General features: G+C 41.9%; 1 protein-coding gene across 1 annotated transcript in view; it reads right to left on the bottom strand.

The window, feature by feature from the left end:
- The window catches only part of HABP4 (hyaluronan binding protein 4), a gene marked incomplete at its 5' end in the record, with an annotated part of 32,652 nt that continues 22,226 nt past the window's right edge, over positions 1-10,426 (bottom strand). Inside the window, 3 exons of the mRNA XM_008569804.1 lie at positions 1-1,324; positions 2,747-2,932; positions 6,534-6,705. Of these exons, the coding sequence (XP_008568026.1) occupies positions 1,268-1,324; positions 2,747-2,932; positions 6,534-6,705 (415 nt within the window). The remainder of the gene's footprint in view (positions 1,325-2,746; positions 2,933-6,533; positions 6,706-10,426) is intronic.

Here is a 10,426-nt window from a genome sequence, read left to right as displayed (position 1 = left end):
TGGAGGGAAGCCAACCTTTATTTGCACTTGAGTTTCATGGAGAGCCATCCTAGACAGTGGAGCAGAGTGGGGAAAAGTACAGATCCCGGGAGGTTCAAATGCCCCCACAAGCATGCTCACTGTGTGACAACGGGCAAGCGTTACCCACGTTCCTCAGTGAAGCAGGGGAGCGTCACCCCACTCCCAGCAGCTGTTGCAGCCGCCCGACCCCCGCCCCTCCAGGTGCTGCTCCTCTTGGCACCTCACGGGCTCTGTGGGTGACATGGGCCCTGGGTCTCATCTCTGCTGTTGAGGATGGAACTCCGTGTGAGTCACTAAACCTCAGAGGTGACCCTAACCCCAAACTTTCACCAAAGGCAATAAAGAGGAACTCTAGAACTGGGGCAGGGACCAAGTGAGAAAACCTGCATGCAAGTGTTCAGGAGTCCTAGTCATGTGCAAGTCTTGCCCAGGACAAGGACAGAGGGGCTTTGTACACTAGTTTTGAGGGAGAAAAGGATACGGTGGTGTTTTTTTGCCACGATCCCTTTTCATTTGGTGGGTTAAATAACATTTTAAAAATCATATACTTCTCATCATAAAAACCACCCAAACACTAAATATGCACATATGTACTGCATGTGTGTGTGCATGCACGTGTGTACTTAACACAGAAACCATGAGGTAGTTTAAATCAGCATTAAAAATCAACACTTTCTCTAATTCTTTGCTGGAGTGGTGATCAGTGGCTACACAATAACTGTTTAAGATTATTGGTTTCCAGGAGAAAATAAGACTAACATGTACAAGTAAACAGTAAATACAATTGTATTTTAATTTCCTGGTCGCTGAAAGCTAGGCTGTGACTGTTTTAAACTAATAGTTCAAGTTCTATGTATTTCCTCTAATACTTCCAATATCTACACAACAAGCCTCCATAGATTATATTTTACACCTTATCTTTCCATGCTTTTGTGGAGCATTCAGTGAGTCTCTATGTACACATTTAAACATTATTCCTGAACTTCACTTGGAATTCCTTAAGTAAAAAAATAGCATTCTTCTTCTTGGGAAAGTGCTGGACTAACCCCCTGGCAAGCAGTGCTTTCCCGAGAGCACCTGGAGAAACCCCTCTATCCCACACACCTCAAACCAAAAAAGTGTAACAGATTCACACGACATGGGAAAAGCGACATCTATTGTTCTGAGTCTCACTCTTCCCACAGCAAGAAAAGTCTCTTCACAGGTCCTCTAGTGCTGTCCGAGATGCCGGGGAAACAGGGCTCTTTCAAGCCAGAGCAGGGAAGTCTTCGGGGTCATCTGGGTTGGGAGCAATGTCTTGTATCTAAAGAAAAAAAGGACAGGTTTGAAATGGCCATTTCACCCATTGCTGACGTGGCAGGCACAGGGCAGCCCACTGTGTGGAACATGCTGGCTGTTCTCGCCCAGAGAGGAACCAGGGCCTGGCACCAACGGGAGGCAGGCCCAAGCAGGAAGAGGAGAGTCATGGGCCAGCCTTAGAACACAAACCAGGGACGGTGTCACTGCCCGCTGCCCTGCAGACCTGCCTCCTCCGCCAGGGAAAGGGCCAGAGCTGCCCCCCTTTCCCTGCAGAAGCACTTCCTTCATCCAGTAAACACAGAACGTCCGCTGCGTGCCGGCACCAGGACACGGGGAGGAACGCGGCCAGCTCCTGTCCTGGGGAGCTCACAGGCAGCGCTGGGGAGACACGGGGGATGGCAAGTCGTGGACTTCAGGAGCGATGTCCTGGGAGTTGGGGGCCCATGTCCAATGTAACGTGGCGGCAACGTGGACATCGCAGTCAGGCACAGTGTTCCGGAACAGAAGTTCTTCCTGAGAAGCCTCAGCAGAGGAGCAAAGAGAACAGTGACCTGAGCCCAGTGGTTCTGAGCACAGGTGAGTGGCAGGATGGCCCGGTGGAGAGGCTGGTGGGGCCAGGTCACCGAGCGGTCTTGGCATGCTCCCCACTCTGCAGGTGGCTGGAGCACTGCTATTTGAAAGGAGTGAATGTACATTTTCTATTCCCAGAATACATCACTTTTCCAACCTGGTCCCAAATGTACCCAGAAAAAAAGATAGTTGTCTTTTTGCAGCGCTTAAGCAGGCACTTCCTCCAGGGGCTTCCTGTGCTCCTCAGGGTGAGGTGATCTGACAGCAAAAGGAACATTCCACGACCACCACAGAGAGGGTCTGCTCCTGCTCCCTCCTCAGGAGGAGGCATGTTGGCCCGTGCTGGCCACAGAGCCTCGTGCCCAACTCCCGCTGTGTTCATACCACATTTATGAAGTGCCTGTTACCCTCTAAGCATTGTGCGTGACACTGGGGAAACCAGTAATGAGCAACAGCAGATGCCGTTTCTGTCCACTGGAGAAAAATCAGTAACTACACCAGTGCAAACGCAATTGCAAATGGAGATGATGCTTCAAAGAAAAGAAAATCCTTTGCTTGAAGACCCACAGGTGCAAAGGCGGTAGCATCTGGGAGAGCTGGACGGGCAGCCACGCTGGCTGTGGAGTGGGTAGGGCAGGGCAAGGTGGGCCTGTAGCAGGCCAGTCACAAAGAGCCTTGGAGCCTGAGGAAGGACTCACCATTCCAAATACCCCAGCATCAGACCCACGCTAGCAAGAGGAGGAAGCAACTGCAGAAACTGATGAACCTCCAAAATTAGGCCACTGTGGGCCCAGGGCAGTCTTGTCCTCTAACTTCCTTCCACAAACCACCCAGCATTTATAAAACAAATACCTACCACCACCTCTGCTCTGGGTCCATAGTTCTCTGCCCTTCTGATCCTTCCCCGGCCTCCCCGGGTGCCACCTCTGGCTCCACGCCCAGGACGAGGGAGGCTACCAAAATTAATCTCCAGCTGGGATGTGATGTCATTGGCAGCTTTCCGGAAAACGTGGGAATCCTCCTCACAGTCATCCTTTACCATCTGAAACATAGTCACAGCATCAAATCCATAGCCGTCTCCCATGGACACCCATTAGGCTCAGTGTCCTAGGACACGCCGCTATGAATGCTGCAGGAGCCACAGTGCCATCAGGGTCCCCAGGCCTCAGGCTGCAGGGCTGGACAAAGGAAGACGGCACTGTTGTCCTGTTTCTAATAGTGAGTTGTGTACATTTCAGTCACCATTCTTGCAGTGACAGCCTTAATCCAAACAACTCTGAACTTTCTATTATTCCAAGTGAGACCGAATTTCTACAGTTTAGCAGGTTAAGAGATAAGACTAACAGCAATCAACATAAATGTTTAGGAGGGCATTTCAAAAAGTGTGTGGAAAAATAGAGTTAAGAGATAGTACAAAGGCCTGGCCAGTTAGCTCAGGTCGGTGTACTGGTAACACCAAGATCAAGGGTTCGGATCCCCATACTGGCCAGCCACCAAAAAAAAAAAAAAAGATAATATAGTTGGTTCCTGAATATTCTTTTTTAACTGAGTGCAAAAAACACTTATCTAACCTGTTTTCTTAAAGCTTAAAAATTAGTAATCTGGAGAATAGGATAGTATAGTGTTGTGTGTTCCTTTAGCAATTACACTCATAAAGAGTTATGTTATGATTAACACATCATGGTCACTCTACCGAGTGCGCCACAGGGCCGGCCCAAGATAATATGAACCTTTCCATGAACTTTTTGAGGTAACCCTGTATACCTAAATGTACTTTGCTGAGATTTAAAAGCTTTAATTCCTGAATATGTATTTGTTCAAAAATGCTGCTTTGATAAATGAGGAAATACCACCTTCCTAAAATAGAATTTGATGGAGAAATTCTTTCAACGTGAGTGCTGACTACACAAATACTGTTTGTTAAAAACTGCATTATTACAAAAAAGACAAAAAAAAAAAACCCTGCATTATTTACAATAAACAACTCTGAATCAAAATATATAGAAATTTTGTAAAACAACAGAGAATAGTTACCTGAGTGTTGCTACCATTGCTGCACAAAGAAATCAAACTGGGTTTTTGTTTGGTTTTTTTTGGGGGGGGGCAGCTGGTAGTTCAGGGATCTGAACCGGTGACCTTGGTATCATAACACCTCGCTGTAACCAACTGAGCTAACCAGGCAGCCCTCAAACTACTTTTTTTTTTTTTTTAAAAGATGACCGGTAAGGGGATCTTAACCCTTGACTTGGTGGTGTCAGCACCATGCTCTCCAAGTGAGCAAACCGGCCATCCCTATATGGGATCCGAACCTGCGGCCTTGGCGTTATCAGCTCCGCACTCTCCCGAGTGAGGCATGGGCCGGCCCCTCAAACTACTTTTCAAGAACTGCTTTAGTTAAAATTCTTTGAGAGACTACAATTATCAGCTCCGCACTCTACCGAGTGAGGCACGGGCCGGCCCCTCAAACTACTTTTCAAGAACTGCTTTAGTTAAAATTCTTTGAGAGACTACATTTTATTTTAAGAGGTCAAATAAATTCTATATCTTATTAAAAGAAAACTAGATTAAATCTTATCTAGATTTGATTTGGCTTCAACTCTATAATGGATAAAACAAACAAACAAAAATCATTGTAAGTAAAATACAAACCTACAGAAAAGAACACATGCCAATCTCCTAAGTGCAATAATGTCATGAACACGTTGACCCTTTTGGCCATATGTTCACTGCAAGTTTCATGTTTAACATTGTGTGCCCTGCAAAGTTTCTGATTAAAATAATGCAGGGGCTTTAGATAGATGGACTCTTGAAAGAACAATTCAGGAGCACTGGCACTCTGGTAAAAAGATAAGCACACACAAAATAGGAAGAGGCAAAATAAAAAACTATTGCCTTGTTTAGGAAACGACTGGCCACCAGTGAACTCCAGTGGGAAGTGGCTGGTGAGGTCTGCCTGCTAAACCCTGCTGCCACCGCCTCCCCCACAACAGATGCTGTGCAGTGGGACGCGGAGCAGACTAACAGTCCAAGGGCTAGGGTCCACTCCTAGCTCTGTCTGGCCCTGGCCAAAGTGCTTTAACTACCCCGCTCACTTCATGGGATTGCTATAGGTCTGAACTTTGCAGATAACAAAGTTCTGCATAAACGAGGTATTATTCTAGTGCTTTTGTCTCCTAGGGTGCCCAGAACAAAGTAAATGACCCCAAGATTGGGCTTATGTTGCTTTAAGAACAACTCCTGGCTAAAATCTTCAATGCCATAAGATTAACAAGAACCAAAGTTGTGTGCTTTACTGAGACCAAGCTCAATGACTCAGCTAACCCAGTTGCTTCAAATATTCCAGCAGACCTTGAGCCAGGGAGGATGAATCTGATGTGGATTAAGGAAGAGCAGCTTCTATTTTTACCTAACATGTCAGCTGCACATTTCACATCCTGACAGCACATTTGTTTGAGTCAAAGGTTCACTTACAATGCCTAGAACAAAAAAGAACCAGGAAAGTTGACAGGTAACGACCCAACCCAGCAAGCGAATGGACTTGCAGAAAACCTCACAGAGATTTCCAAGAGAATAAAGCTCTGGCGTCCTTAAAAAAAAAAGCCATTTCTAGTAGAACAGCTCAAAACTTAAGGAGCTTGGACAAACCAAACAAAGAGGGTAGGAGGGGACTATGTCTCAGAAATGACCCTCTAATTTAAGTATTCACTCAAAGAACACAACTAGCCAAAGTGTAAATGGGAACACAGACAAAGCTACACAGCATAAAACTGAAAATCAATTAATAATGCACAGCAGAAAGGGTGTGCTCATCACCACCATCTAAACAGCGGCCAGCATCAAGCTGTGACTGAATGACACAAATTCTAGTCCTACAATTAGAATGCTTCAGTGTACCCTATGTTCAGCAGCTTACAGAGAATATGACTGAATGACCCATGGTCATCCTTATCAATATATGCTGGTAGATATTTCCCTGAAACACCTCCCTTCAAAACAAAGGCATCTGACAAAAAGCTGAATGTAAACCTTGAAAAATAAGGCTTACACACACAGAGGAACCCCACAGCACGGCCACTTGGTGTAGTGGTGCCTGAGCATGCTGTCAGGCAATTCAGGGCTTTCTTCTACAGCTTCTACAGTTAGGCAGAGGGATCAAGCTGCTGAAATAACATAAGAGAGGCATCATGGTACACAGACCCCAACCATAGTTTAAAATGATCAACTTCTCCCAGTGAAATGCTCTTATTAAGAATTAGACCTGAAGGTAATCTAACCATGAAAATACAGATTAGCTATCCTTTGAAATGGCATTGTGCAGGAAACATTCTGTGTCTCTCACTTGAGAGACAAAAATGAAATACAGTCAATATACAGGATTCGTACAATCTCAGCACAGTTCCAAGGTGAGCAGAAAAGGCACCGCGTCTCTAACTGCTTTGTACTTAAGTGTCAACACATCACGTTTCAATTCCTTTTCTTCATGAGCAATAAAGAGACAGTAAAGTTAGGCATACATCATCTCTGATTGGCAGAAAGAATGCCAACTTTAAAGTTCTACTTTCAAAGAAGTAGTGGGAAGTTCCACTTTGTTTCTAATAAGGGAAAAGTAAAGATCACCTCTACATACAAAGTGTAATGCTTACATCATCTCTGTATTTTGACTTGTGAATCACCACTGCTTTGGAAGGAACAGTGGACTCTGGTTTCCGGATGTTAAACTCAGGCTTTGGTCTGGTCTGTTCTTGAAGATTTTTCCACTCATCTAAGGTCATCTCTTGAACTTGAGTTTCTTCTTCCACCTCCAACTCAGGAACTCTATAAAGACATATAATTTTTGATGGAACTGAAATGTCTACCTTACTGAAGAAAAAGTTATAACCATTAGCTTAACGTACTTCCGTGGTACTACATCTCGAATGTAAATAAGGTAGGAAAATCTCTGAATCATAAAACTCCGTCTTTTACTTTCAGCATTTTATGTCATCGTTGCCAACTGAAGATACGTCCTGTGTTCAAAGCAGTCTTTGAAAAATGGGAGCATCAACGTCCCCAGTGACGTCAATGTTACCCTTTGCCACTGGCACTCCCTTGCAGACAGCTTTAAAGACAAAATGAGATAATTGTGGAAGCAAATGGAAGAAGCTATTGAAACAAAATACAGGAAGCCATAAATAGAAGTTTTAAAACCGTGGGTCACAAATGCATACTTTTGTAAATATCCTCTTTAAATTAGTAAGTTTTAAAAAGAGAACAGAAGACAGATATATAGATCAATAAAACAGAATTCACAGTCCAGAAATAAACCCTCACATTTATGGTCAATTGATTTTTTTTTGACCAAGGTACCAAAGACAATTCAGAAGAAGAAAAGTCTTTTCAACGAGTGATGCTGGGAACTGGATATCCACTTGCAAAAGAATGAAGTTGGACCCCTACCTCACACAAATATAAAAGCTAAAAGTGTAAAAGTCTGAGCAGAAAACATGGCACAAACTTCGATGACTTTAGAGTACGCAGTGGTTTTTTCCATACGACACCAAGAGCATAAGCAACAAAAGAAAAAGCAGACAAACTGGACATCATCAAAATTAAAACTTTTGTGCTGCAAAGGACACCATCAAGGAGAGAAAAGGCAACCCACAGAATGGGAGAAAATATTTACAAATCATATATCTGATAAGGGACTTGTATTTAGAATACATAAAGGACTTTCTATGAATTCTAGATACCAGTCCTCTTCAGTTGGGACAAATAAAAAGTAGGCAAGGATTTGAACAGAAGTTTTTCCAAAGAAGATATACAAAGAGCCACTAAGATGTGCAACTCACTAGCCATCAGAGACGCAAATCGAAACTGCAGTGAGTTACACCACTCCACACCCACTAGGATGGCTACAATCGAACAGACATTTAACAAGTGTCGGTGAGGATGTGGAGAAACTGGAACCCACACACACTGTGGGAATGTAAATGTAATGGCCACCTGCAAAACAGTCTGGCAATTCCACAAAAAATTGAAACACAGAACTAGCATATAACCCAGCAATTTCACTGCTGGGTACATACCCAAGAGAAACGAAAATGTGTCCATATAAAAACTTAAGACACGAATGTTCATAGCAGCATTATTTATAACAGCCAGAAAGTAGAAACAACCTAAATGTTTGCTGACTGATGAAAATATGGTATATACTTTTTTGAATACTTGAATTATTTGGTAATAAAAAAATAACGTACTAATATATGTTACAATATGAACAAACCTTGAAAACATGATGCCAAGTGAAATAAGCCACGCATTTACACGAAATATTCAGAAGAGGCAAATTCGTAGAGACAGAAAGCAGGTCAGTGGTAGTCGGTGGAGGGAGGGAAGATGGGGGGTGACTGCCTAATGGGTATGAGGTTTCCTTTTGGGGTGATGAAAACATTCTGGACCTAGATAATGGTGATGGCAGCATAACAATGTCAATGACTAAATGCCACTGAATTGTACACTTTAAAAGGATTAAAACTAAATTTTCTGTGATATGTATTTTATCACCAAAAAAAGATAACATGAAAAAAAGAAAGAAATGTGGTACTGACACATGCTACAACATGGATGAACCTGAAAACATCATGCTAAGTGAAATAAGCCAGATCCAAAAAGACAAACATTAAATAATTCAAGTGAGATGAGGTACCCAGAATAGGCAAATTCATAAAGTAGCACAGAGGTTACCGGGGGCTGAGGGGGGGTGATGGGGAGTTAATATGTAATGTATAGAGAGCTTCTGTTTGGGATGGTGAAAAGTTCTGAAGAGGCATGGTGGTGATGGTTACATACAATGTGAATGTAGCCAACATCACTGAATTGTTTATTTTAAAATGATAAAAATAGCGATTTTTGTTATTTATAGTTTATCACAATATAAAAAAAAAGTAGTATATCTCAAACCACTGAATTGTATACTTTAAATGTCTGAGTTGTATAGTAGGGGGGGAGTACAGAGGAAATTAAATCTATATCTTCACTGAAGGGCTATTGTAATTCAAGGTTCTAGAAATATACAGGTTAATGATGTGAAAATATAAGCAAACTCAGGAGAGAAAATCATAGAGCATTTCAAATAGAGATATTTGCAGTGATTTTTAAATACCAAGTTGATGGGAGAAAAAATATCAAAGCATTGGTTGCCTCTGAAGGAAAATGAAGGAACATTCTAGGGTGACTGGTAATGTTCTGTATATCGACAGGAGTTTGGTTTCTACAGTACATGCATTTGTCAAAAGTGACTGTACACTTAAGATTTGTACATTTCACAGTACTTTATATCAGAAGAAAAAACTGTAGTCTCTCTTGCTTCCTCTCTCCACATGATCAGCTTGTACCCTCTGGCCGCCACGAGTAGCAGCAGCCTGAGGCAGTGCCAGATGCAGCTGTCCCAGAATTGTAAGCCAAGTAAAACTCTGTTCTTTATAAATTATAAAAGAAAGAAAGATTTTTGGTGATGGGACACAATAACTGACTACATTGTATATTGACAAAATAAATAAATAAATAAATGAAAGAGAGAGAGAGAGAGAGAGAGAGAGAGAGAGAGAGAGAACTCTGTTCTTTATAAATTATAAAAGAAAGAAAGATTTTTGGTGATGGGACACAATAACTGACTACGTTGTATATTGACAAAATAAATAAATAAATAAATAAATGAAAGAGAGAGAGAGAGAGAGAGAGAGAGAGAGAGAGAGAGAAAGAAAGAAAGAAAAAGAAAGAAAGAAAGAAAAGAAAGAAAGAAAAAAAGGAAGAAAAAGAAAAAACTGTAAGCAAATATCAAGTTCCATTTAATGATATTCATGTTGAACTATTTAGGAGCAAGCGTATATGATGATTGATAATGGATAGGTGCATGATAAAACGAATATATTAAGATATAAATGGTAGAGTTTAAGTGGTGGTTATAGGTGTTCACTGTAAAATTCTTCAAACTTTGCTGTTTGAAAACTTTTATAATAAAATGTTGGAAAATATGTACTAATATTAAAACACAGATCTCAAATATATATTAGCAAAAGTATGAAAATATATTAACACTTTGTAATAGCAAAATACTAGAAACAAGCCAAACTTATCTAGAGAGGAATTTGGTGGGGAAATTATGGTACAGCCACATGGATATTAAGCAGCTAAAAAAGGAATGAGGAATATCTCTATATACTGCCACGGAGCTCCTCCTGCACATAGTGAGAAAAAGCAAGGTGAGGTGTATAGTATGTTACCATTCACTCAGGAAACAAGGGAAAAGAAATATACATACATATCTTAAAAAAAAAACAAAAAACTGAAATATAAACCAGTTAAGAACACGGATAGATGGGGGCCGGCCTGTGGCTCACTCGGGAGAGTGCGGTGCTGATAACACCAAGGCCACGCGAGTATTTGTTATATTTAAAAATTGCAAAACTATTTTTTTTTTAAAAGATGACCGGTAAGGGGATCTTAACCCTTGCCTTGGTGTTGTCAGCACCACACTTTCCCAAGTGAGCTAACCGGC

This window comes from Galeopterus variegatus, unplaced genomic scaffold, assembly GCF_000696425.1.
Source record: "Galeopterus variegatus unplaced genomic scaffold, G_variegatus-3.0.2 Scaffold531, whole genome shotgun sequence".
Lineage (NCBI taxonomy): Eukaryota > Metazoa > Chordata > Mammalia > Dermoptera > Cynocephalidae > Galeopterus > Galeopterus variegatus.
Note: the sequence above shows the minus strand (reverse complement) of the source record. Positions and strands in the feature narration are given on the sequence as shown.